At 30.7% G+C, this 26487-nt stretch overlaps 1 protein-coding gene across 1 annotated transcript; it reads left to right on the top strand.

Moving 5' to 3' along the window:
• The first annotated feature begins 2213 nt into the window (after window positions 1–2213).
• Window positions 2214–26487, top strand: LOC128169673 (uncharacterized). Its single transcript, XM_052835775.1, has 13 exons — window positions 2214–2226; window positions 4606–4875; window positions 5234–5494; window positions 9441–9728; window positions 11341–11637; window positions 13204–13326; window positions 13840–13858; window positions 14239–14291; window positions 14576–14597; window positions 23078–23142; window positions 23457–23475; window positions 23698–23783; window positions 25104–26487. The coding sequence occupies exons 1-13, from the start codon at window positions 2214–2216 to the stop codon at window positions 25169–25171; spliced, it is 1584 nt and encodes a 527-aa protein (XP_052691735.1). The 3' UTR covers window positions 25172–26487.

Here is a 26487-nt window from a genome sequence, read left to right as displayed (position 1 = left end):
AATAATTCTTTTTTAATATTTACGTTACATTTAGAGTTTGTTAATTGTGTAATGTGTGAAAGATTCATTATATATATATAGTGTAGATATATATAGTGTATATATATATATATATATATATATATATATATATATATATATATATAAGATATATAAGATATATATATACAAGATATATAGTGTACCCTGGATAATCTTGATTATCGTGCAAATAAACTTGGTTAATTGTTAACTTGGTCAAAACGTATATTTTAAAGAGATACGGTAATAAAAATTAAAATGCCAAACCAAGTTTGAAAAAATGACGCCATCTTGATTTGATGGCGCGAGATCTCGTTTACAAATGAGAGATAAATTAGAGCCTTGAAAATGTTATTGGGAGTATCTATATTGTAAATTAAGTTACCTTGACATGAGTTCTTCGTTCCTGCATTATCTCCTTGTTGTAGAGGCTATTAATGCTTCTTTATTCTCCATTTTACAACAGCACCTTCTTGTCCATTTTTAACATTCACTCGAAATCATAAAGTGCGCCAATACTGACCCATCAGAACCTGCTAAATCTTGGAAAAGTGCATCTTGGGATAGTTTAAAATAAATAATGTTTAATCAAAATTATTATTTTCTACCGAGTAGCATACTTTTTACATGTATATTTATTTTAAATCAGAACTGTTGTAGTCAGTATTTTCTGGTTAAATACGACAAAGTATTGGCGTGTGTTTGTAACAATTGTATTTGTAACACGAGATTGACAAAAAAAGGCCGACCGTTTGTTTACAAATGTCTAATGAAATTAAACAAATTCTAATGAGGCATATGTATCAGATTTTGTCTTTAACTATATTTTATTTACATGTACTGATGATTTTGCCAAACTTAATATGTTAGAGCCATATCTAGTTTACTGACAAGTTAGTCTTGACTTGTCCAATTTTCACCGCGATTCTAAGCTTAACAGCGTTCACCCGTACGGTCAATTTACAACTACGATGAATTGGTGGCAATTATTTTACAGTTGACATAAGCGCTGATTGGTCATACAATGAACAGTACGTTAAGAATACTTATGAAATTAAAATACAAACGCATTAAACAAGCCGGGAAGTAAGACGGACACGTCGGACTGATATATAAACTATATAATATATTTTATATATATTATATATATATATTATATTATAATATATTTTTGCCTATATTTTTGTAATGTTCACCTTATAAGTGTTTTAAGACGTATGTCTTTTGCAATAAAGAAATTGAAAATTGAAAATAAACAAAATATAATTTTAATTATTTGGTATATTTTCTACATCAAATGTATACGAATGTATACTGTGGTTTCATCAATATTCGTTGAATACCAATTTTCGTGGATTTCGTTGTTAAATTGATCCATGAAATTTAATGTCAATTGAAGTGTAATTTCTATTAACAGTTTCTATGGATAGGGTCATTGGCCACGAATTTACGTATCCTTGAAACTGTGTTTTTCACTTTATCCACCCAAATTGATACCCTTGAAAATTAATGAAACCACAGTAATCAAATTTAAACAATGGGATTGAAATCACCTGCACCACATGACTATTGCTGGATTTTAAACTGATTTTGTAATATAACGTATAACTTCAGTAAAATTATAATATTTATTATATCTTATCGCAGAAACATGTGCATGTTTCATAAACATGTATCAATATCTGTGTTTACAGTACAGAAAGTAAATACAAAGTATAGAAATGCACAAATCATGATACAGTCACACACACACACACACACGCGTGCACACACACACACACACGCGTGCACACACACACACACACACACACACACACACACACACACACACACACACACACACACACACACACACACACACACACACACACACACAGATATATATATATATATATATATATATATATATATATATATATATATATATATATATATATATATATATATATATATATATATATAGTGCAGCTCACGAGTATCCCGACACCCACCGTGTAAAAAACACGGTGGAAAACGGTCTGTGTCGCACCGTGTACACGGTGTGACACCGTGTTTGTGTATTGGAAAATTCAAGAAAAAGCACCGTGTCGCACCGGGGCCGCCTGTGTAACTCCGTGGCCACTGTGTTACTCCGTGGATATCGTTACCTGAGACTTTGATAGAAATAGCGTATGTTTAGAAATAAATAAATTATGGCTAAACAAGGTTTGAAACATATAGATCCTTTTCATATTTAAAAAAAAATATCGACTTACGTTGCATGGACCAAGAAAATTGTCGGGGCTGTCAACGTGAAGTTAAGTTTTTGTGATCTGAAAACTCGACGTAAATGGGTGCCTTTTAATTCATTTGTTCTTAAATAAATTGAAATAAATTCACCAAATATATTTAATAATCAGTTGATATATAATCAAAATCCAAATCAATTTAATCGTGTTTTTTTTCTAAACACACGTGATGTTGTAACTGACGATCCGATTAAAACGTCGGGAGCTTAAACGTCTTATTTTCTGTTATCTGAAAACTTTCTGATTTATTAATTAATTTACAATCTTAATATAAACCAATTAAAAATGAAAAATGAAAACATTTCAGATCATGTTTTTTTAAAAACACGTTGATGTGCTGTAGTAAATGACAACCCCATATTACCGGTGACTCGAATAATTTGGACTTCAGCTATTTATGTAGCAATAAATAAACAAAAGATCACTTTTATATTATAGTTTATTGTTAAATACTAAGTAAGTAATGTTAAGTACTAAAAATATACCCGCATTTCATAAAATAACTTTCAACTTTATTTCCGTATAGCGGGTAATGGCCTCGTGATTTCACATGAAAAATCACTCGTGCGATACACCTGTACGGAAGCTGATCAGATACACAACATTGTCTTTCATCTTGGGTTCTATACACAACAGGTGTTATTGTCTGTCTTGTTAGGTGTCATTGTAATTTACAACTAACTGTGTGTATATTTGGACGTCTGAACAGGTGTACTCGAGATGCCGTTATTCACACCTTTCCACGGACACCTGTTTGGTAACTCATCACAACCCGTCGTGTGTATGGTCTGAATATATCTTTCATCTACTTTGTTAGTTCCATGATTTTTTCTAATCTCTAACAAACAAAAAAATTGTCTGTAGATATGTACACAAACAACTACACGTAAGACTATCGGCGCGTGGACCCGGAGAACAATTCAGCAACTCTATAAATGCGGGAATTTCACAAAGTATTAACTTGCGATAAGAAATTATTTACCGGGTACACATACATGTATGTACGAAAAAACTTGATTGATTAAAAAGATGAATGAGATAATACCGGTAACTTTTTGCAAGCATTTTAAACAGTTAACACAACTTTATTTATTTTATAACCAATCTAATATGTGTGATGTGAAATAGCGCCGAAATTTTAACGAAAAATCTTATTACATCGTGTACTTTACAAACCTTTAGTCATTGTGTTAAAATCGTTATTAAAATTATGGATCTAAAATAAATGAATTAAATTTATACAAATAGAACTCTTATAATTCAAAAATGATTGCACAAAAGTACACGCTGAGAGAGAGAGAGAGAGAGAGAGAGAGAGAGAGAGAGAGAGAGAGAGAGAGAGAGAGAGAGATTATACAACGCTATATTCCAACTCCATACATGCAATATAAGAAGGAAGAAACTAAACATTTCAAACACTAAATACTTCATTGCTAAACATTTTTCTATTTTGCGGACTAGAACGACATTTTTTCCTTATCATGGAAGGAGCACGTGGTCTATCTCGCGGGCTGATTTGATTGACAGGGATAGCACGTGGACTCTGCCTGCATAGATTCTATCGCAATTTTAGGGAAAAGGGTTCAATATAATGGAAACTATAAATCTAACTTATTAAACTGAATTACAAGTAAAATGTACTGAAAATTAAACTCATACCGGTATTCTCTCTCTCTCTCTCTCTCTCTCTCTCTCTCTCTCTCTCTCTCTCTCTCTCTCTCATATGACGATCATTAAACAATCAAAAAGTAATTATGGCAATACTGAGTAGTTTCTTGGAACACAAATAATTTCTAAACCCAAGTTGCTTATAAAGATGAAATAAAATTTTTTATCAAGTACCGATCCACGGACTCTAAGCGCTATGAATATGTACTGTGCGGTACTACATGGACAAGTACATCACACATGTCTAAAAGAAAGAAATTTTGAAAATATATGAAATATAAAGCCGTATAATTAAATATTTAGAGAAAGTACAGTTGTTTACAACAATCCGTTATATTTGTTATCGTTGAATAGAGTATAAGTGAGAGAAGATCACAGTAATGATTCTATGCACTATTGAAACTACTAAACTACAGTAACTACGATTACAGTAACTACTACGTTTAAAAACGGACTGAAACAAAAACTTATGGAACCGTGTATTTGAATTTTAAAAAGGAAAAGAAAGTGTTAGTGTTTTAATTGATCAAACCCTTATGTGGGCGATATCGAATTTTTTTGCTCTTAATATCAACAAAAATCAACCGTAACAATTGCATACGTCTGATATTATATATATATAACACAGATCCTCCTTTTGTAAAAACGTTGTCTCAACAAGACATTATAGAAGGAAGAGACTTAACTGTCACATGTCAGGCCAACCCTGGGAATCCTAACTCTACCACATTTTACTGGACCAAGGTAATCGACCCAGGATTCAGACAGAATGGTTCCACCTTACAGTTATACAACACTCAGAGAACCAGTTCTGGGACCTACAAATGTACTGCAGTAAACAGCTACAGTAATGGTGAAAAGGGAAGACACAGTCAGTCAATGGTCGTTAATGTAGTTTGTAAGGCTTCTTTCATATTTTAAAATCATTTTAAAGAAATATTGTCGTTTAACATGCATATATATGAAAAATATATTTCATTTGGTAATAAAGAGACGAATTTAGTACACTACAGTGAAAAAAAAAGATTTTTCGGAAAAAGAAAAAGACATGACAGAATTTTATTTTCTGAAAAATCAAACGGGTAAAGTGATATTACGTAGTTTGATATTCTGTTTTGTAAGAATAAGAAAGTAACAAATGGTCTGTTGAACTAAACACGGCCATTTGATCCACTCAGGTAGACTTTTGTTTGGAGAAGTGATACTTCTTTGAAAGGATTGTAGAATCAATTTGAATTAATCTTTTGTTATTTTAGATCAACCTGCCATAGAGAACAGATCATTACAAATAGTAAATGAGAGTGAAACAGTGATATTAACTCGAAATATCTCGAGTAACCCATTGTCAAATGTATCCTGGTATAGTAAGAGGGAGCTGTTGAAAACCGAGACCTCAGTGACAACCACTTTTTTCTTAATAGAAAGAGCGACGTGTAGTGATACACAAAACTTTACTCTTGTGGTCAGTAATGGAGTAGGGAGCAAGGCGACAGCAGTGGTGGAGTTAATCGTTAACTGTAAGTTATCAACATATTTTAGCACTGGTTGGTTTTTTTTTCAGCTGAATATCTAAACTTTGTCAAAGAAACGGATTATTTTCTTACATAAATTAAAACCAAGTCTAGTCCGCATTGTCGTTTAATTTCAATATACGATTTGTTAATGTACAGATCTTGAAAATTGTCCATTATAGTAAATAATTATTATTTATTTTCTTATCGTAACGACATAGTTTAGTTCTAAATATATTACATTTTTTATATAAACAAACATCCGTATTCGTTTTGTCTGGCTTATATTTCGCCATTTTCTTTGTTGTAAAGTAAATATCGAATGTGTAAATTAAACTAAACAGCATCTTTACTTGTAAAAATAAGTTAGATACAAGTACATTATGAAATTGATCACAATATATTATTTTGAAAGTGAAGAGGTGAAATTCTAATATGTTGTTAATAGCTTGGAATCGGAATCAATATTTACATTCACTATAATAATTTTCAAAAATATTGATTGCGTTGGAAATTTGTCATTGATTTACAGTTTTCATTACCATGTATATGTTGGTAAACTTTTTCCAAACACCATCATAGTTGGTGCCGAGTGAAGCGAGGCACTAAATCAAATGGCGAGGACAACGTTTAAGGTTCCTCGACACACCAAAATTTTATTTTATGGATCGATAGAGAATCTTTTTTGAGCATGATTCCACAAAACAGAGATCAATATCGGCTTTCAGTTATTTTATACGATTTTTTTTGTATTTTTTCAGTGAAATAGGAAAAACTGTTTTGCAGACAAACAGAATATATTAAAGCTTAAAACTTGTTGTCAATTAATGTGTAATATAATTCTAAATAAATTAATGCCAAAGATCGTTTGGTCAAGTGTTTAATTTTTTAATTAAAAAAATATTTCTGAAAATCAAAATTTTAATTCTTTAATATCTTTTTAATCTATGGATAAAATTTTAAAAATAACATATAGTCACATTAACTATTTACTAAACAATGATATTTTACAAAGAAATTGAAATGAAAATGCGAAATTTTGGAAAAATTGCTATTTATCAAATTTGAACCGATCCCGATTGAAAAAAAACTGATCCCGATCAGAATTATTTTAAAATTGAAATTTTACAAATAAACTGCAATTTTTTTCAAAGTAATTGATATAAATTATAAAGTTAGTAAATGACGAAACCATTTTACAGCTAAACAACCTGAAATTTTTGCAAAATTCTGATTCATTCTAACTTTATGTGATTTCGTTCGGGATCAGTTTAATTACAATCGGGATCGGTTCGATTTAAAAATTTTCTATTTTTTCTTTAATTTCACTATTTGGTTTCAATTTTTTGTTGAAATATGATTGTACAGCAATTGTTAAATGCGAGTAACAGTTTATCTGCAGTTTTTATCCATAGATTTAAAAAATATCTACAATCCTTTTTTTTCATTTTCATAAATATTTTTTTTTTTTACAAAAATATTTCAAAGTTTATCTGGCCGTTTTGATATGTATTTATAGATAATTGTATTGTGCATTAATTGATAACAAATTTTTAGCTCTAATATATCTTGTTCGCAGCTAAAACGATGTTTCCGGTTTCTATCAAAAAATACAAAAACATTCATATAAAATAATCAGAGGCCGATATAGGTGTCATTTTTGTATAATCATTTCTCAAAAATGATTCTTCATCGATCCATCAAATAATGAATTGGTGTGTCGAGCCACCTTAACAACATACTTAGTACATGTTTCACACGAGATATTACTTTTTTATATTTTAATTTATTTATTACTATTCATTGGTGTTATAGTTTATCAAATCAAGGTAAGTATGATGATTTAAATGTAATTAGTTCAGTCCACCCGGGCATGGTGATATTTTGTGCCCTGGGGCAGGTTACTTGTATTAGACAGGAAAAGTTTAAGTAGAATTCAAAATAAACAATAAATCACACATTTACCCTTCTTTTCATGAACAAAGCAAGCGAAGTATAAAAAGTATTTCCAACTGGATTTAAGCCAGGAACTAAAAAGTCTTTTTGATATTAGTGATGATTTATTTTCGGATATGCCAGAAACTAATTCCAAACGATTTTCTGAAACTATATCGGGAGCTGGCTTGGAAATACAAAGCATCCAGAGAATTCCTAAAAAAAACAAGACACAATAACCAATTTGCAGTAAATGTATGGCTGGCCTGGGCACACAACTGAAATAGGAGTGCCGGTGTTCACTTGAAAGATACATAAACGACCCCTTAAGTTTTGTGACAGTGACCAAGGACGAACTGCACTTTTGATTGTGCAGATTTGTTAATGAAGCACGGAGGCAAGAGGGTAAATATATTTACCTTTTTCTTAGCAATATTTGCCAATTTTGTAATGCAGCTGCAGTGACAGATATGAGAGAGAGAGAGAAAGAAAGAGAGAGAGATGAGAGAGAAGAAAATGAGAAAGAGAGAGAGAGGACATTTTTTTTAATTTAATTTAAAAATTTTTTAAGGATCCAAATACGCCATAAATACGATCTACAATATTGTGGCAGGGACGCAGAGACATATCAGGGGGGAATGCAGACGTCACGAGATACATTTGTTCAACTACATCGCATGTTCAAGTTTTAGGGGAACCTTGGATGCTGTAATGAAAGAGAGAGTGTCAGAAGGCATGGGTGTTGTTAAATATACAGAGAACCTGACAAACAATGATGAAAATGAACTTTGGGAAAAAGGCGTTATCAATAAGAAAACTTCAAATGGTTTAAGCTATGGTGTGTTCTTCTATAACTCAAAAGTATTTGGGTTGCGCGGTTTGAGTGAGCACAAAGGCCTTAAGGCCGAACAATTTATTGTTTCAAATGGTCCAATTGTTTTCCATGAATTTGTTTCTAAAGCTGTTAAAGGTGCCTGAAAGATCGAAAATGTTCACCTAAAACAATAACTCAGTACAGTTGTCCCCAAAATCACAGGTGTGCTGTAGATCTTATCTGCTGCTCTCTTGCATGCATACCAAATAAAGGCCCCTTTCAAAGACGACCTCTTCCTTCCGGAAAAAAATATTGTAAAATTTTCTTCCCAGGTGAGTTTTTGGTGTCAATACCCTTGGGAAGTATATGCAATCAATGTTTGATGATGCTGGAATAAACAAAAAAGTTGTCAATCACTCTGGTAGAGTACATTGCTGCTCCACTTAGTATAATGCTGGGTTTGAGGAGCAGGAGGTCATGAAACGTAGTGGTCATAGAAGTTCTGCTGTCAGAACCTACAAAAGAGCATCTGAGTAGAAAGAAAGAGAAATTACAGATGCTTTGCAACCTTCTGCTCCGAAAACCCAGTGTGTAGAGAGTGAACGAGCACCACCCATTGCTATCATCATCGAGTGCAGATTCTACTAAGGGTGAGCAATGCAGCAATGTATTAAGGCTGACCATTCCAGCTTATATAAACAAAATCATAATTAACAAGGATGTAAAGGACTTAACATTGTCCATTTAATTATTGAAAAATGATCCAAACTGACACTGTTCTCAAAAAATTTAAATAATATTTTTTTTCAGATGTTTTATTCATATTCTCAGTACAAATGTTGTGTAGTCGAGACTTACTTTGCAGGTTTAACAATGATTAAACCAATTACTGTCAATAACTGGTTTAATCATTGTGAACACAATGGATGACCACTGTACCATGAAGCTTGGACTTGGACTTGGAAGTGTGTACCAAGTCATTTGGTATAAAGAAAAATCTATTGTTCGAGGTGTGAAACATGTACTAAGTATGAGTTGTATATGTATATTGTATATTACTTTGTACTGATGGTATCTCAAATACGTCGTTATCATATATACTTCATATTTTAATATCGTCCTCTAGAACGTTAGTTTTAATATTGTATATACCTCGGTAAAATATTAAAACAACTTTGTTTTTTTTTTATGTTTCTTTCATAGGCAAACCGATACCAGATAAGACAAATATTACACTAGGAGTTACTTTCACAACGGGAATTGAATTTTCAATCAAGATAATTGCACATCCAGAGCCTCTATATGAATTAGTGTACGAAAACGGAACAAGAAACACTCGAATGACGAATGATATCACACAGAATGCAGTGAATAATTTCACTGTTAATTTCAGGCAATCAGTTGTTGACCAAAACAGTTTTGGTCTTTATTATCTAACAATGCGCAATCTTTTTGGAGAATCAACAGTTACTGTGAATGTGATCGAACAAAGTAAGTGACTAGATATTTCAAGCCTTAACGAAAAACTTAACTTAAACGAAAAACATGTATATCCAGTTCAAAATTGTATTCTAGTTATCATAACAAAATGTGTCAGTTGTTATAAATAATATTACCAAAACCGATTTGGTTTGACTTTTCCTATAGAGTCACGATCATTTCTGTCAGCTACGTCATGCATAAATTATACACGCCGCCGGTGTGAAAACTATATGATTGGTTAACTCCTATTTTTAGGCCGAGTTATCAGTATACGCTTATGCAATGCCAGAGCTGAAGGATTTCTCAGAACAGTTTATTTCCCCCCAATATTATTCATTCAAAATTGACTATCCCGTATGATTAAATTCTGTGCTAAACACACACACTCTCTCTCTCTCTCTCTCTCTCTCTCTCTCTCTCTCTCTCTCTCTCTCTCTCTCTCTCTCTCTCTCTCTCTCTCTGTAAACGGGCGTTAAACCATAGCCTCAAGCTACGGTCCAAAGTACGGCGTTATAAAAAATATAATATTTAAAAGTTGCATGTGCTAAGCGTTCATTTCATGTAAATACCGTAAATGTATAATGCACATGTATTACCTACTAACTTGCCAGTCAAAGTGATAGGTATGAATTCCTCGATTTCTACACCTTTCGATCGGCAATCGACAGTCAATAAAAGTATTGAACGATGGTGTGAAAGAACGAGACGGAAGTGGAGAGTGCAAGGAGGTTTGTACATGTGCGTCTTCATTAGGCAAGTGTCCGATTCGTTTCTCTTCTGTTGCCCTATCACTTTCGGTGTAAATATATATACTAAAATATCCACAAACCATTTAATTACTGCAGATTTCTTTATTTTACCTGTCTCTGAACCCCCGATCACCCGCTCCATACATGAACACTGGTTTGTTTACATACATAAAAAATACAGTTCTTGATCCGCTTTCCGAGTACGGTTAAAGGTTGTTTAATAGGAGAAAGTTTGGGGCGGGTAAAGCTACAATTATTAACAGTAGTAAACTAAATGAAGAATTATTTAAATGGATTATTTGCACAAAATGTGGTATGGTATGATGTAAATATTTAAAAAAAAAAGTGTTATTTTTATACGCCGCAAATTGCCGTAAAGTTTTTTGAACATGTAAGTATTGTATGCACTGAAGCTTTATATTTTCTAACCCAAAATTTATACAGAGCTACAGCTATATATGTTATGTACCGTATGTATTGTTTTATCACAAGTGTACACTTTCGAAAAATAGCCCAATTTCGACAGTCACGAGTACCCATGTGAATTTTTCATTCTCTGATATGTTGTTGTTCTGTCCGTGCATAATTTAGTCTTAGTTAACCAGCAGCCAATCAGCGGTAAGCTGAATCCACCAATAAAAAAAAACTGTGGTTAAGGTGCGGGTATTGTTTATGTATGACGTAGCTGAAAAAGTTGAACGCGACGCGATCGGAAAAGTCAAACCAAATCGGTTTTAGTAATATATTCTGGAATTCTGGTATACTGATGTGGAACAAATTAAATGCCTTATTTGACATATGAGAGGGAAATAATTAAAACAAAAGTTTTAAATTCTTTTTGTGTAATAAAAATCAATTAATTTTTATTTGAGGAACAGGAAGACCCGAAACACCCAAGAGCATTGCAGTGGTATGTGAGATAACACAAGCCAGCGTACAATGGATATCTTCTTTCAATGGCGGCGATCAACAGTACTTTACTGTTGTTATTTTGAATGGTCAAGATGGAACTAATATCTCTTATCGTTTTCACGACAAAGGTGAAAATGAACTTCATGCTGCACACATAAGCAATCTTCAACCATCGGTGACGTACTGGTTTGTTGTGTCTGCAAAAAACAGTTATGGATCTAGTCTCTCAGAAATCACCAGATGCAAGACACTACAAGGTTAAATTCAAGTACAAGTGTAGATGTATAATACCTCTCTGTTTTATCTTATATAAATTATAAATCTTGAAAGTATATTATGTAACACTTATTGCTTTTTTGTGGGTCAATACAACGATTTAGCTACCAAAAAAGTACGGTATTTATCAAGCCCGAATAGCGAATTGTGTTTTGTACTTCGAAAGTAGTTTCATGTATATTATAGTTTTAATCGGAAGAATAATTTTTGTTTTTTATTGTATTAGTCAGGAACAAACTGATACAGACAGAACAAATTAAGCAGAACACGATGCAAATCACACATTTTCTTTGGGTGACAGAATTGATAATAATCAATCGTAACATGTTGGAAATCCCCCGACATCATTTTAGTCCAATGTAGAAAAAAGGATGTTTTATTCAATTCAAAACTAATGTGTGAGGTTAATGTTAAACATGTATTATGTTTTTAGATCAATACGATTACATGTAGTACCCGAGAAAAACATTATTGTAATTTGAGGCTAGATAAATCTTTAATCCATCTTCCCCCAGCAATAGTTGTTCAATTTAATGGTTCAGAAACAAATTGAAAGAGACATATCACAAACAGTGTTATATCACCCCGTAGTTCGTTAACGTCTGGTTAAGTCACTGCCAAACAATAAAAAAACGCGAAGATTCATCGGACGACAGAAATGATAAAAACTAATCGTCGCAATGTAGGGAAAAATCAAATGATATATTCACATCATACAAATAGGTAACGTGCAGGTGAACATTTTCGAGCGTGGATTTAATCAAAGAGCAAGCGAGCAAGAATTTAATCAAATAATAAAACATTTTTTTTATCTAGTGTTCGATATCATTTAATCAGAGAGCTGGGAATTTTAAATAAAGCATATATATTTATTCATATTTTGTAGATGTGTATCTCCTTATTAGTCCCCTACCGGTTTCACCGGAGGGGACTATAGCTTTCCTCTGCGTCCGTCAGTCCGTCTGTCTTTCTGTCTGTCCGTCTGTCCGTCCGTCCGTCTGTCTGTCTGTCCGTCCATCTGTCTGTCCCACTTCAGTTTTCCGGTTTTTTTTTCTGCATGCGTTTGACTAATGATGTGAAACTTGCTGAGCAGCTTAAAAATATCAAACAGCAGACCAAGTTTATACTTTTGTAGCGTCTAGTCAACACAATTTTCAGAAATTTAATTTTTTTTTACTCCAAATTTTTTAATGATCGGGTTCGTTATCGGGCTCGGTGTGTACTAAATGAACGAGGACATTATGTGGTATTGTGTAAATTTTAACGGCAGGGTTTTATAAATAAGAGTTAAAGAAAAATGAATATACTCTGAAATTGTCATTGGACATAACTGATTGCAGTGAACTATTCACAAAAGTAAAAATTTTACGACTCATTTTATAAGAACAATATATTTTTTAACGTTATTTTGTATCTTCAGATTTGTTAACTTGTCCGTAAAAGAATCCTTCTCTAAATATTGAATAAAAGTCACAAAACTTTTTTCAGTAAAACCGTTTCATATAACTACAAAAGTAAATTTAATGGAATCTTGATTTTTATCACAGAGAAAGCAAGCTCTAAAACAGGAATGGTTGCTGGAAGTGTTGGAGGGGCTCTGGTGTTGATCACAATCGTATTGATTCTTGGGATTGTTCTTCACAGACGCTACGCATGTATCTGTAAAAAAGGTAATCATTCAACCATTCTTTCGAGTTTTCATGAGCAATTTTACTTCGCAAACAACAATTTAAAGACTTGAATACGATTTGGAAATTCTAAAAATTCTTAATACAACTCCTTAAGACATTCATTCCTATAAAACATACCAAAAATGCCGATTTTACAACGTTTACTTAATAAAACACATTTAGAATTGTAGAGCTCGTTGCACATTGTCTTTGACTCAGTACACGTTCAGATAATAACGTTTTAGAATGGGGTTCAATTTTCTCAATTGTATTTTTTTGTAAAGAATAATTTGATTTGTGCAATACATGCTAGTCCAATATTTTTATGAATAATTCAACGGTGTCACTAATTGGATTGAATTTCTTTCATAAATGATTATTTTTTTTCTTTCATAATTATCTTGAAGTACAAACATTTAAAAAAGTATAAATAAAAATTATTTTCATTTATATTTTCAGTAGAAATGCTTCTGAAATAAAAACAAATGTTACTATTGATTTATTTCTTTTTAGCATTTGAGAAAAAAGATAGGTAAGGTTTTAAGTGTTTATTATTATGAGTATTTGAACATTCGGATATACGGGTATTTTTTTTATTTTTGAAAAAAATATTCTAATTTTTGCTTGAGTATTAATAAAAATTGCTGATAAATAGAATCTGAAATTTATAAAATAAAATATGATACTTGAGCTTAGATATCTGGCAGATCATTTTTGTGCTTCTTTTGGCATATAAACTTTCTGCTTGTAGGTCATTTAATATCTTTTTTTTTCTTATAAGATTAAGAATAAAAACTCGGTAAAGTTATATACGGTGAAGTATAATAAAATCCTACGAGTAATAAGTATACGTTTAAAAACGCGGAATTTGTATTTTTCAACAATGAAGAGTTTATTATATATTTAATTCAGAAATACAATTGTTGAAACAAACAAAGATGCATCTAACTATTCAACCATACAAGGTAAAGACAAGCTCTAAATGTTCAATTTCAGGTTTTTTTTTCAATAAAACTAATGCTTCAAATGTCATGTACGCTTTAATTTTCTAATGAAAAAAAAACTGCACATAGGGAAATGCAATATTAAGATTCATTATCGTGAACTAATATTATTTCCAAAACGCAACACAAAATTAACTATAGATACTTTATAATACTTCTCTAGTTATCTTAAGATAAATGCAGATATTGTCAATGTAAAATGCTCCATTAAAACGATTCTTGAAAGTCCTTTTGTTTAATTTCAGAACAACAAGAACATACAGAAAGGTGTGTTCATTTGTATATTTTAAAGTTATATTGTAAGTTTTAAACTAAAATGCTTAATTTGTCAATGCATTGCTTTGACTAATGTTGGTTACGATTTCTTTGAAAACTGACAAATTTTTAAATATGCTTATTTTTCTTTTGCTGTGCTGTGTATCAACCTCTAATGATAAAACGCCGCTTAATGATACAAATATCATTAAGCGTTGCAATTGCAACCGTTAATGCTTTAAATTCTTGCATTAACAGTTGACAATATCAGCCACTAATGATAAATCACCGCCTAATGATATAAGCAAAAAGGTACAAGGCCAACCCCTAATGATACAAACATTTTTATCATTAAGCGATGTGATCGCACTCTTAATGATATAATAACAAACACAAATGTGAAACTTACGCCATTGAAAAAAAATATCCAAGAAAGAAAGATGGATGGCAGAACAATTTTTCATACAGAAGGAAGATTTTATCATAACATATTATCCAATACAATGTCGGAACAATACCATAATGTAACCTATTACACATAAAAGTATTAAATCATGATACAGTATCATATAATTAGTATGATACAATATTATATTATATGATATAAAAATAAGATTTTGGGATACATATCATACATATTATACAATATTGCATCATATTATACATTACTATATCATATTTTATATTAGTATACAATATTGTATTATATTATATAATAACATTTCGTATTCTACAATATTGTATCACATGATTCAATGCAATATCATATCATATTCTACAATATTGTTCCATATGATATAATGCATTAGGGGTGTTATTTTTCTTCTTTAGGGCCACTAGATCAAATTCAGTTAAGAAGGAACAGGATCATTTATAACTTAATTACTTAATAAATATTTGTTATTTTTCAAAGTTAAAACACAAGAATGTCCTTCGCAAAATATACTAATTTCATTGACACTTTTTTACCTTGTTTTACTGAAATTGTTAATGTTTTGACAAAATAAGTTTTTTCCTGTTTAAAAAAAATGATTATACTGACTTTAAAGTCATATTTGATAAAATTTCAATAAATAGTAATATACTTAAAATCAGTTAGAACATTGCCTTTGAACTATGGTAAGTCTAAAAGACTCATTAAAACACATACTTTAAAATTACCGTTTAAGACTCTGAAATTCATACAAATGCAAACTAAAAAATCAATTTTTTATTGCAAGGGTGTGCACTATATACTTCGCAACTTCTTTCTTACCATTTAGTGAGGGATACAGTAATAAGCAGTGCACCTATCCTCTTTTTAGAATTTTTAAAATGTTTCTCTGTCACGAGCAAATAAAATAAATCCAGATTCCTGCAGTTTCTCTAAAAAAGTATTTTTGACAATGACTACTTAAGAGCCGTTATAGGACAGGTGACACAAAATCATTTTCTTCTAAAAACATTTTCTTTGATAATTATAAATCAGTATATAACAATTTTTTCCATTTGACTAGCATCAGATCACACAGCTCAATTAAGTGTGCTGAAAATCCCAGCTGCAACAGATCTCCGAGTTTTGCCAATCTTTAATGAGATAAGAAACCCCTGTGCGTTATTCGTCTAAGATGACATAGTCAGCTATCGGCTACATAGTAAACAGAGCAATGGACAAGGATTTATTTACACGTACAGGATAGTGTATTTGTGTTGCAAATGATGGTTTCGAAATAAAGCACTATCAGATTAAAGTGAATTTATGAAAAGCATATTTTATTGAAAAGTTTAGTGTATGAACCCTCTCCTGAAAACAAAGTATTAAAATTATAGAATGTACAATATTACATGTTGTATTATTGGATAATGGAGTTTTTGTTTTTTTTTAAATTTTGTGTACATAAGATAGTGGTAATAGAAATTGAAAAAAGTAATTAAATTAGAATGAATCTGACGATTCTGTGATTGATAATCATTTATAGCAGATTCTCATCCTGTCAGCCAGACAGGCAACCACTTGTTCAGATTGTCAGTATTCAGTAAAGTTTGAAATATATTGTTTGAATATGCATATTAATCCAATCTTGCAGATCCAAAACATTGATTTGAATAAGTTGATATTAATCTAAATTCTTTAAAAAAATCAACTGGGAGCACGATAAGTTACTTTAATCTGTAATTTTTACACATAATGCTTCGATCAAATCATCGGAAATGATAAATACTCTCCAATGTATGTGAATATATGAGCCAATTTTACAGGATAGTGTGTACATTGAACAATTTTAAGTGTAAAATTTACAGATAAAAGTGTATATTTTACACTTTAAAGTGTGAATTTTACAGATTAAAGTGTAAATTTTACCGATTTAAGTGTGAATTTTACACATTAAAGTGTAAAATTTACAGATTAAAGTGTAAAATTTACAGATTAAAGTGTGAATTTTACAGATTTAAGTGTGAAATTTACAGATTAAAGTGTAAAATTTACTGATTTAAGTGTGAATTTTATACTTTAAAGTGTGAATTTTACAGATTAAAGTGTAAAATTTAAAGATTAAAGTGTGAATTTTACACTTTAAAGTGTGCATTTTACACTTAATCTGTAAATTTTACACTTAAATCTGTAAAATTCACACATTCATCTGTGAATTTTACACTTTAAAGTGTAAATACACTTAAATCTGTAAAATTCACACATTAATCTGTGAATTTTTAACTTTAAAGTGTAAAATTTACAGATTAATTTGTGAATTTTACATATTTAAGTGTAACATTTACAGATTAAAGTGTGATTTTACACGTTAAAGTGTGAATTTTACAGATTAAAGTGAAACATTTAAAGATTAAAGTGTAAATTTTACACTTTAAAGTGCGAATTTTACAGATGAAAGTGTTAATTTACAGATTAAAGTGTTAATTTTACACTTTAAAGTGTAAATTTTAAAGATTAATGTGTTAATTTTACAGATTTTAGTAAAGAATTTAAAGATTAAAGTGTGAATTTTAGACTTTAAAGTGTGTATTTCACAGGTTAAAGTGTGAATTTTACAGATCAAACTGTGAATTTTACACTTTATAGTGTAAATTTCACAGATTAATGTGTGAATTTTACAGATTAAAGTGAAACATTTACAGATTGAAGTATGAGTTTTACACTTTAAAGTGTGAAATTTACAAATTAAAGTGTGAATTTTACACTTTAAAGTGTAAATTTCACAGATTAATGTGTAAATTTTACAGATTAGGTGTAAAATTTACAGATTAAAGTGTGAAATTTACACTTTAAAGTGTGAATTTTACAGATTAAAGTGTGAATTTTACAGATTAAAGTGTGAATTTTACAGATTAAAGTGTGAATTTTACAGATTGAATTGTAAAATTTACAGATTAAAGTGTAAAATTTACATTTTAAAGTGTGAATATTACAGATTTAAGTGTGAATTTTACAGATTAAAGTGTGAATTTTGCAGATTAAAGTGTGAATTTTACAGATTAAAGTGTAAAATTTATAGATTAAAGTGTAAAATTTACATGTAAATTTTACACTTTAAAGTGTGGATTTTACACTTTAAAGTGTAAATTTTACTGATTAAAGTGTGAATTTTACAGATTGAAGTGTAAAATTTACAGATTAAAGTGTAAAATTTACACTTTAAAGTGTAGAAAAAAATGTGAAGTGTATATGTGGCACTAATACGCTTCCGTATGTTATAGAATGATATACATAATTCTTTTGTTTAGTAGTGTACTTTTGTGTTCTTGCTAGTGCTTTGTGAACTTAGGTATGCAATGTGGTTCACGCTTATCTTGTTTTTATTTTCGGAATCAATATCAAAGGGTTTGATGCACTTTCAGAATGGAAGACATAGTCTGCTATATTTAATTTTCAAAACTTTAATTTTTATGCGAACTGATAAATATTTTTTTCGGCACAAAATTGATTTTTCAAAGACATTTTATATTAGAAACCAAACCTTTTTCAACAGCTTTAACTATTTTTCACATACCACAATATCACGAAATTAGTAGCTCAGGGGTCATCGCTTACCTGAGCCACACTTTACATAAATGTAACATATTGGCCCCCGCTGTGCCCCCATCCTAACCCTGGGTGGTCAAGGTTTGAACAAACTAAAATCACAACTACAGAGATGTTTACACATTAGTTTCAACCGTTTCTTGGTAAACAGATTTTCACGATATACTATTATGAAACAGTTTGACCTCCCCCACAGCTGTGGCCCAACCTACCCCCATGGTCTTGATATGACCTAATGTCAATACAAAAATGCATGTAAAGTTCATTATTTCCTATTTATCTCCCTTGAAATAGGGCGTAATCCTTCTTTTGTACACATTTGAATTTCTTTGGCCCAAAGGGGATCTGTGCCAAGTTTGTGGAAATTGACCTAGTTATTCTATAGGAGAAGACGTAAATTCGAACAGTTTACAACGACGATGACTACGACAAAAAGAAGAAATTTTTTTATCAGAAAAACTCACTTGAGCTTTCGGCTCAGGTGATATATAAAATTTTATAACCTTAGATATGTGTTTCCTTGGTAGACTATGAATGGAAAAAAAAGTGCAAATATGTTATTTTTCATGGTCAATTACTTACGGATAAATGAGTTCAAAGCAAATTTCTTCTTGGTATTCTTTTAATAAGTTTGTTTCAGATACAATTGTGCAATATGAGATATATACAAAATACACATCGTATGAATTCAAGAAAGATCTTCCTTGAAGACTTTGCTTCTGAAATTGTTCTTACAATTTCTATTTACCGTATATAGAGAGCATATGCTGCAGCCAAAAATGCAGGTGTAAAGAAGAATAATGACCCCCGTAGAATTATTTTCGGGGGTATAATAATGACCCCCCCTTTACTGTAGAATAATTGGATTTTTCTGAAAAAAAAAAATCAGGAGTTATTTTTCTTCATGTTTAACATGAAGAGAATTGAAACCCGCGTAAACAAGACTAGAAATGGGTTAGACCGTATCCAAGATATCTGATTTTGAATTACTTGGATTTTTACTCAGTTCAGCTGATTTTGAAGTTATAAACACCGAGCTCGTAAAGAAATCGCTGTATATAGGTTTTCAAATGGGTAGCAAAAACACACAAACACACTTTCATTTCCACAAATTGATTGTTAACAGTTACGTCTCTTCTCTCGTCGACATATGGCGGGAATAACGCTGCATTTGTGTATAAATCGGCTGAACTGTACTTGACACTTTACAAGAATAATATTAAACAACATTTTATATACCTTTATTATTTAAGAACGATTTTCGGTCAACAAAATTTATGCACAGCTTGCTAAACTTTTATAAATTATATTATTGCGATTTTACACTTGCATCGGCAAATTTTCAAATCTATATGTATTCATTTAGCTCATTTGAACATTGCCTTTTTATTTAACTTTTCACAACGATATTGTGATGAATGGTGGGCCATTGTCTCCCTATTCTTTAAATTTTACATCAAACGAATTACAGGGCAGTGCAGGGGATCTATAGGGCTATTATTTTCAGGTCTCAAATTTGGGTTGTATGGATAACACTATGTAATTTCGAGGGGTTTATATCTCTCTTGGTTTTGATCACAAGACGCATTTGAATTTCTTATCCAGGCGATCTTTACTGCCTCCGAAGTTGTCAATGCTCCTACGTATTATTGATGCCTTAATCATCTTGATATTGATTAAAGTATGCTGATGATTAAGTATAATATGTTTTCTGATCGAGTACTCTCAGTACTTTGATGATTTGCATTATTGGCCGTAAGCCTCAACTGGATTAATGGCTGCTGTTAGCGGCTGCTAACTTCAGCATGGTTATAATGCCTAACAATGGAGTAACCTTTTCATATTTTTGGTTTCATCATTTATTCTTGGTGATGCAATTTCATATGACATAGTTTGTAGAAGGGGAAAATCCGCCAATGCAAGTATAATTCATGAACAATATCGAGTCTCTTTCATCGCCGATAAATAGAATTTTGTTTTATAGTGTCTTGTATCTCGTAATATTTCTAATATGCTGTCATCGTAATAATGAGATACATGTAAATGTAACTCGTTAAGATGACAACCACACCGGTACCCCGATACAATACGTCAGTGTCTTGTTATAAGAAAGGATTTTTTTCTAAGATATTCCCCCTTCTCTCCGGTACTTTTTGTAAACTGCAGTAAAAAATTACAATATTTGTTTCACAAATAATAGAAAATTATACTGAAAACACACATGTAGAGTGTGCTCATTTTTATCGTAATGACACTTATTCGCTATGAATAATTTATTTATGCTGAAAGCAAATTATGAGAGAGAGAGAGAGAGAGAGAGAGAGAGAGAGAGAGAGAAACCGGTATATTGAATCAATGTAAACTAAAAATTAAAACAAAATATTAAAGGTGAGTGTCATTAGCCAGTATTTGCATGGTACAATATTATTAGATAAATGCTTTATGATGACTGTCAACATCATGTACTTTCTGGTCGCAATATGATTAAATATGTATACAAATGAATATCTAAATAAGACAAAAAATTTAATTTTTAGATAATTACCTTAGCCATGAATTGACTTTATCGATTGCCAACTGACTGTCAGACTAATACGAGTAAAATTTAAATTAAAAATTAAATTTAACCATGTATTACAAAGTTAGTCAGTTGATATAATTCATATCAAATTAAAGGTCTTGGGGACAATATTTTACATCTGAATATGACACTCATTTCTACTGTTATTTTGGAAATTAAAGCGAATTCGATATTCCGTAGCATAGATCGCTATTTCGTAACTTTTCCCAGCATTTTTAGATTAAGAGGTTTAACACATACATATTAGGTTTAAATATATCACTGATGCTATCATTTAACGGATAAAAAAAATTATATCTCTAATCATTCTCTTAGGGTTAAAAATGCTTTTTTGAAAACCAGGGTGCATTAAATAAAATCAATTGCTTTACCTAACTCTACGTAAAGATGTTCTACTATTTAAATTATTGTTTTAAGGAATTACTGTGCAAATATTTTTTTCAATATTAATATTTCAATCAGACTAACGCATATGAATGACATTCATGTATCATTGTAATTGTTTTAAAAGAAATTTATCCATAATTGATAATTCTCAAAATAGACCATTACTGCATATAGCATTACTCCTCGCATATTCATGAAATAATTAACCTCTATCTGCTCGAAATTGAACCACCTGAGCCCTTCATCTTAGTACAGTAAAACATCACATAACAAATAGGTATGTTGCACTCTGCCACTTTTGTGACTTTATTGTTTAACCAAATTTGGTTTGAAATAATCAGGAAAATGACAATAGATGATTATATAACAATATTTAAATAAGTTCATAAAATTAATCATAAAATTATGAATATTTCATTCTTTATGCCATAATATTTTACAACTAAAATAATCCATAACTCCCATTACTGATGTAATCAATGATGTGATTGAATAGATAATTTATGCAAAACATAATCCTACTGGTCTGAAAGCGCCATAGAATTTTATGTTCAATATCTCTTTACTTAAGATTTTAGTTTAAGTCAAAAGAGGACGCATATACACGTGGATGTAGTCATGTACAGTACCATCATAATGCATTATTATTAGGTGGGGAGGAGTTCTATAAATGATAAAAAATGAGATTTTCATTGAGTTTATAAGTGTTTATAACGTTTACCTTTATTTTATTATAACCACTACAGACATTAAAGACATTCACAACAAGTGGGAAGTCCATTACAAATCAGTGTTTGTTATTTAGATATATCAATATATCGTTAAGAGTGCAATTGCAACGCTTAATGATAAAAATGTTTGTATCATTAGGGTTTGATCTTGTAGCTTTTTGCTTGTTTCATTAAGCATTAGGTCTGCTTTGCATTCGCGACGCTTAATGATAAAACTGTATCATTAGGCGGCGATTTATCATTAGCGGTTTATATTATCAACTGGTAATGCAAGAATTTATAGCATTAGCGGTTGCAATACACCGATCCATTTTGCATCGATAAGCTCCGCCCACCTTAGTTACGTCATAGCGATGCTTCCCGGTCGGACATTCTGATATTTGTATCATTAAGCGGCGTTTTATCATAAGAGGTTGATACAGTGCTGTATTTCCGACTACTGTTTTTGATTTTTGATTTTAAAGAGTTACATAAGTTCAAAACTCTTGTTAACTGTGCTGTTTAAAGACCTTTATTTGACCGTTAAAATTCTGGATTTTTATTGATGGACATTGATAAATAAACATAGAAAAATATTAATATGCAGTTAGCATTTAAATATATGATTTGTTTTGTACAAATCAATAAAATATGTCAATTAAGGTGTTTCTCCCGAGAATAAACAGCAAGTGAAATTAATTTAACAAAAGGATACAGGGTTTTTTTTGTTTGATTTTGTTTTACGATATTAATGGATTTAATGATCATTGCATTTTTTTATAAATGTGAATTGCAGGAACATGTATGACGCGTTAACATCAACTGAAAATGCAAACCAATACGAAGATATTTTGAAGAAAGGTAAAGCAAACTAAGAACTAATGTACAGTTTATTTCAATAATTTGAATTGAATTCAATTTTTTCATTTTTCTTTCATTGTATATGTAACTATTCAATTGTTTATACGGAAGCTTTTTTTTTCTTAAAAATGTAATTATAATTCAAGAACCTAAATCATTTTTTTAAGTAAAAGCTTTTGGTTGATAGCAATTTCTACTTGTTGTAAATGCAAATTTTCAAGAATATCTTTATTAGAATCCGTGATCATTTTATTTAAACTTCTTAAACATTTGTATTTGCATATAATCAATTAATATGATTATTTTCATTACAGATAATAATGGATATGATGAGTATCTATCTATCTATCTATCTATCTATCTATCCATCTATCTATCTATCTATCTATCTATCTATCTATCTATCTATCTATCTATCTATCTATCTATCTATCTATCTATCTATCTATCACTTTCTCTTTTTCTATCATTCTCTATCTTTTCAATTCTATTTCTTTTATCACAAAGTTCATAAAATAAAAAAAAAGAACTATTAAACTATTAATCTGTTTGTAGAAAGTTGTATGAAAAACTGCAAAGCAGTGCTGATAAAGACAATGAAGCAAGTTCCTCTGAACGGAGGACACCATTGAAAATTAAAGGTAAATGCACTTCTAAATTTTACCGAACAATTGAATTATCAATTTCAGTTGAAATACTGTCTAAAAAAGTTAATATCATGTTTAAAAAAAACAAAGTGAGAAGACATGTCAGAAAAGTTACACACAATAATTTTTGTAGCGGTGTTGATATAGTGTTCAATAGTAAAGTGATATGATAATAATTGATTTAAGAAATTCGAAGAAATCGAGCAGTAAAAGTAATTATGATAAAAGAAAAACCCAACACAACAACAGTAAACAAGTGCTTTAATGACTGACTGACTTGTTAAACATTATGTAAAGGTTGTTGCACGGCTTGACAGGGGCGCGAGGGCCTTAGGCAATTGTGTAACAACCTTTTGTCGCATGGTCTTTCTTTCTAGATTGAATGATGAAACTTATCAGGGTTTGATCGGTAAGGACTAAATAGATACACAGTCAACAGTGTTCTGAGATATATTCACTCTGATTAAATCTTAAAGCGGAATACAAAATGGCATGGGAAAAGTTTTGTTTTATGACATACAAGAAATAGGAGTGTGATAAAAAATACAACTCTAAAAATCCATCCAATGAAACAGGTTATCGTATAACTGATCGGAGTGATTAGTTCAATGATCACTTAACACTTTTCCTTCATCAGTGATATACCATGGACAATCAAATTAAAATCTGTGGTCGTTAGAGTGGAACCATGCAACAAATTCGCTTTTCTTATCACTGTTTTACTACATGTATACCTTGTTTGATCGTAAATATCCGATTTTACTTGTCCAATATTTTATTTGACTATTCAACATTTAAATTGAAATTAAAAAGACATTAACTATACTACTATGGAGAGAACATTAACAAAATAAGATTTATAAAACATTTTGAAGTTAGACCTAAGCTGACATGAAAATATCTGATCACTTATTGATATTCATAGTTTTATTTTTTTCGGTTTTTATCCTATTGCTGATTTTTTTTATGTCTGACTTATTTGCAAGAAACTTATGGCATTTTCCTTGATGCCTGATATCTAACAACATATTTTTTTCTGAAGCAAAGACATCGTGCTGAATAAAGACCAATTTTATCATTATTAGGATAACGGATAATCTATCCTAAAAACCATGGAGTTAGATTCAATGATAGTTAAGCTAGATGACGGTTTGTTAGTACTAAAGATAAATTCAGTCGTATTGGTTTCCTTGATTACTGTACGGCATGTTAATGGCATGTTGATACTGTACTGTAATAAATGTCGCTTAAATTGTTGCACCCATCACTTTGTCAGTTTTTATCAATTTATTTTTTTAAATATCTTTTTTATAGATTTAAAGGATGACAAATTCGTTACTCAGAATATTGAGGAATATGCAAACACATCATTTATGGAGTAAACCATTTTCCATACAATGCACAAACAAACATGTGAAAAGGGTCTGGACCATTCCTTCAAATACTATGCGAGAATTCTCGTTTTCTAGTAGGACATTGTTTTGATTTAATTAAAAACATGAGGATTGTCTCTACAATTAAACTAGTTTATTCATTTTGAGTTACTTTTATGATATTCATAATGTATAAACAAATATATCTTCCAGATATTCAAACTGCGATGATATTAATTTTGTTGTTTTAAAGAATTAGTTTTTGTCCTTCTACATTTTTGTTTTCTAGATATGTATATATTTCAAATTACAATGCCTCTTTATCATAAATAATTATCTGATTTGTTAAAAGCTACACTGTTTGTTTTTGCTTTATTTTCTTGTTTGGTAATCAAATAAAGGCCGTCACCAAAGGCCAATGTAGGAGCTGAAAAGTTGGACATGTCACCATGATACATACAAATTGTAATTTCGCAAAAATGTTTAAACATTGTCAATATAAGATGAAAATGCTTATTCGACAAAAACCGGAATTAATGTGCTTTAAATGGAGATGTGTTTTAGTGATTTGAAAAGACATGGTCTGTATTCCTTTAACATTGACCGGTGGTAAACGTTCGTGACAGTTAGACAAGAGTAAACGCCATATTTTTACTGTTCGTGAGAGTGTATTAAACTGATTAGAAACCGTTGATCAGTTCCTGATGCGTAGTGGATTTGTATTTCCCGGTAATTGTTTGTTATTCAAACGTTGAAGACTGAGATTAACTATTTTAAAAACCAAAACAAATTTTCATACTAGTTTTATTTGCTTGTTTGCTACTACAATGACATTTTTATTAGTAGATTTCCGTTTATTTTTTTTTTACAACAGTCGGTTATTTGTCAGCTTTATCTGGTGAGGTATGATTGTATGTTCAGAAAAAATACATTCTTTTTAGTATTAATATAACTTTTACACTGTTATTTCTCTGTCTAAATGTTGATCGGAGTTTTCCGTATCCTGTTTCGTGTGAAATGGGCAGATGCTATGACAATGTTTAAGCTAATAATATTGAGCTTCATTCAAGTTTCTGTCTGCATGCTTTGTTTATATGTACATTATGTTGATATTGTTGATCGATAAAACAAATGTTCTGTACAGTGGGCAGATAAGTGTTTTGCATCGCATACAGTTAGTGTATTGTTAAAGAATACATAATTATATTGTATTTGTCCATATTATATTGCAGTAGAAATTTTATGACCTAGAGGAAAAAATGATGTTTGTATTGCAAAATGTTGACTTTTAACGTATTTTTTCCTTTATAAATAATATTGAAGTA

Source organism: Crassostrea angulata, unplaced genomic scaffold (assembly GCF_025612915.1).
Source record: "Crassostrea angulata isolate pt1a10 unplaced genomic scaffold, ASM2561291v2 HiC_scaffold_169, whole genome shotgun sequence".
In the NCBI taxonomy this organism is placed as follows: Eukaryota; Metazoa; Mollusca; class Bivalvia; order Ostreida; family Ostreidae; genus Magallana; species Magallana angulata.
The sequence above is the reverse complement of the archived record's forward strand: the minus strand, read 5'-3'. Positions and strand labels throughout refer to the sequence as shown.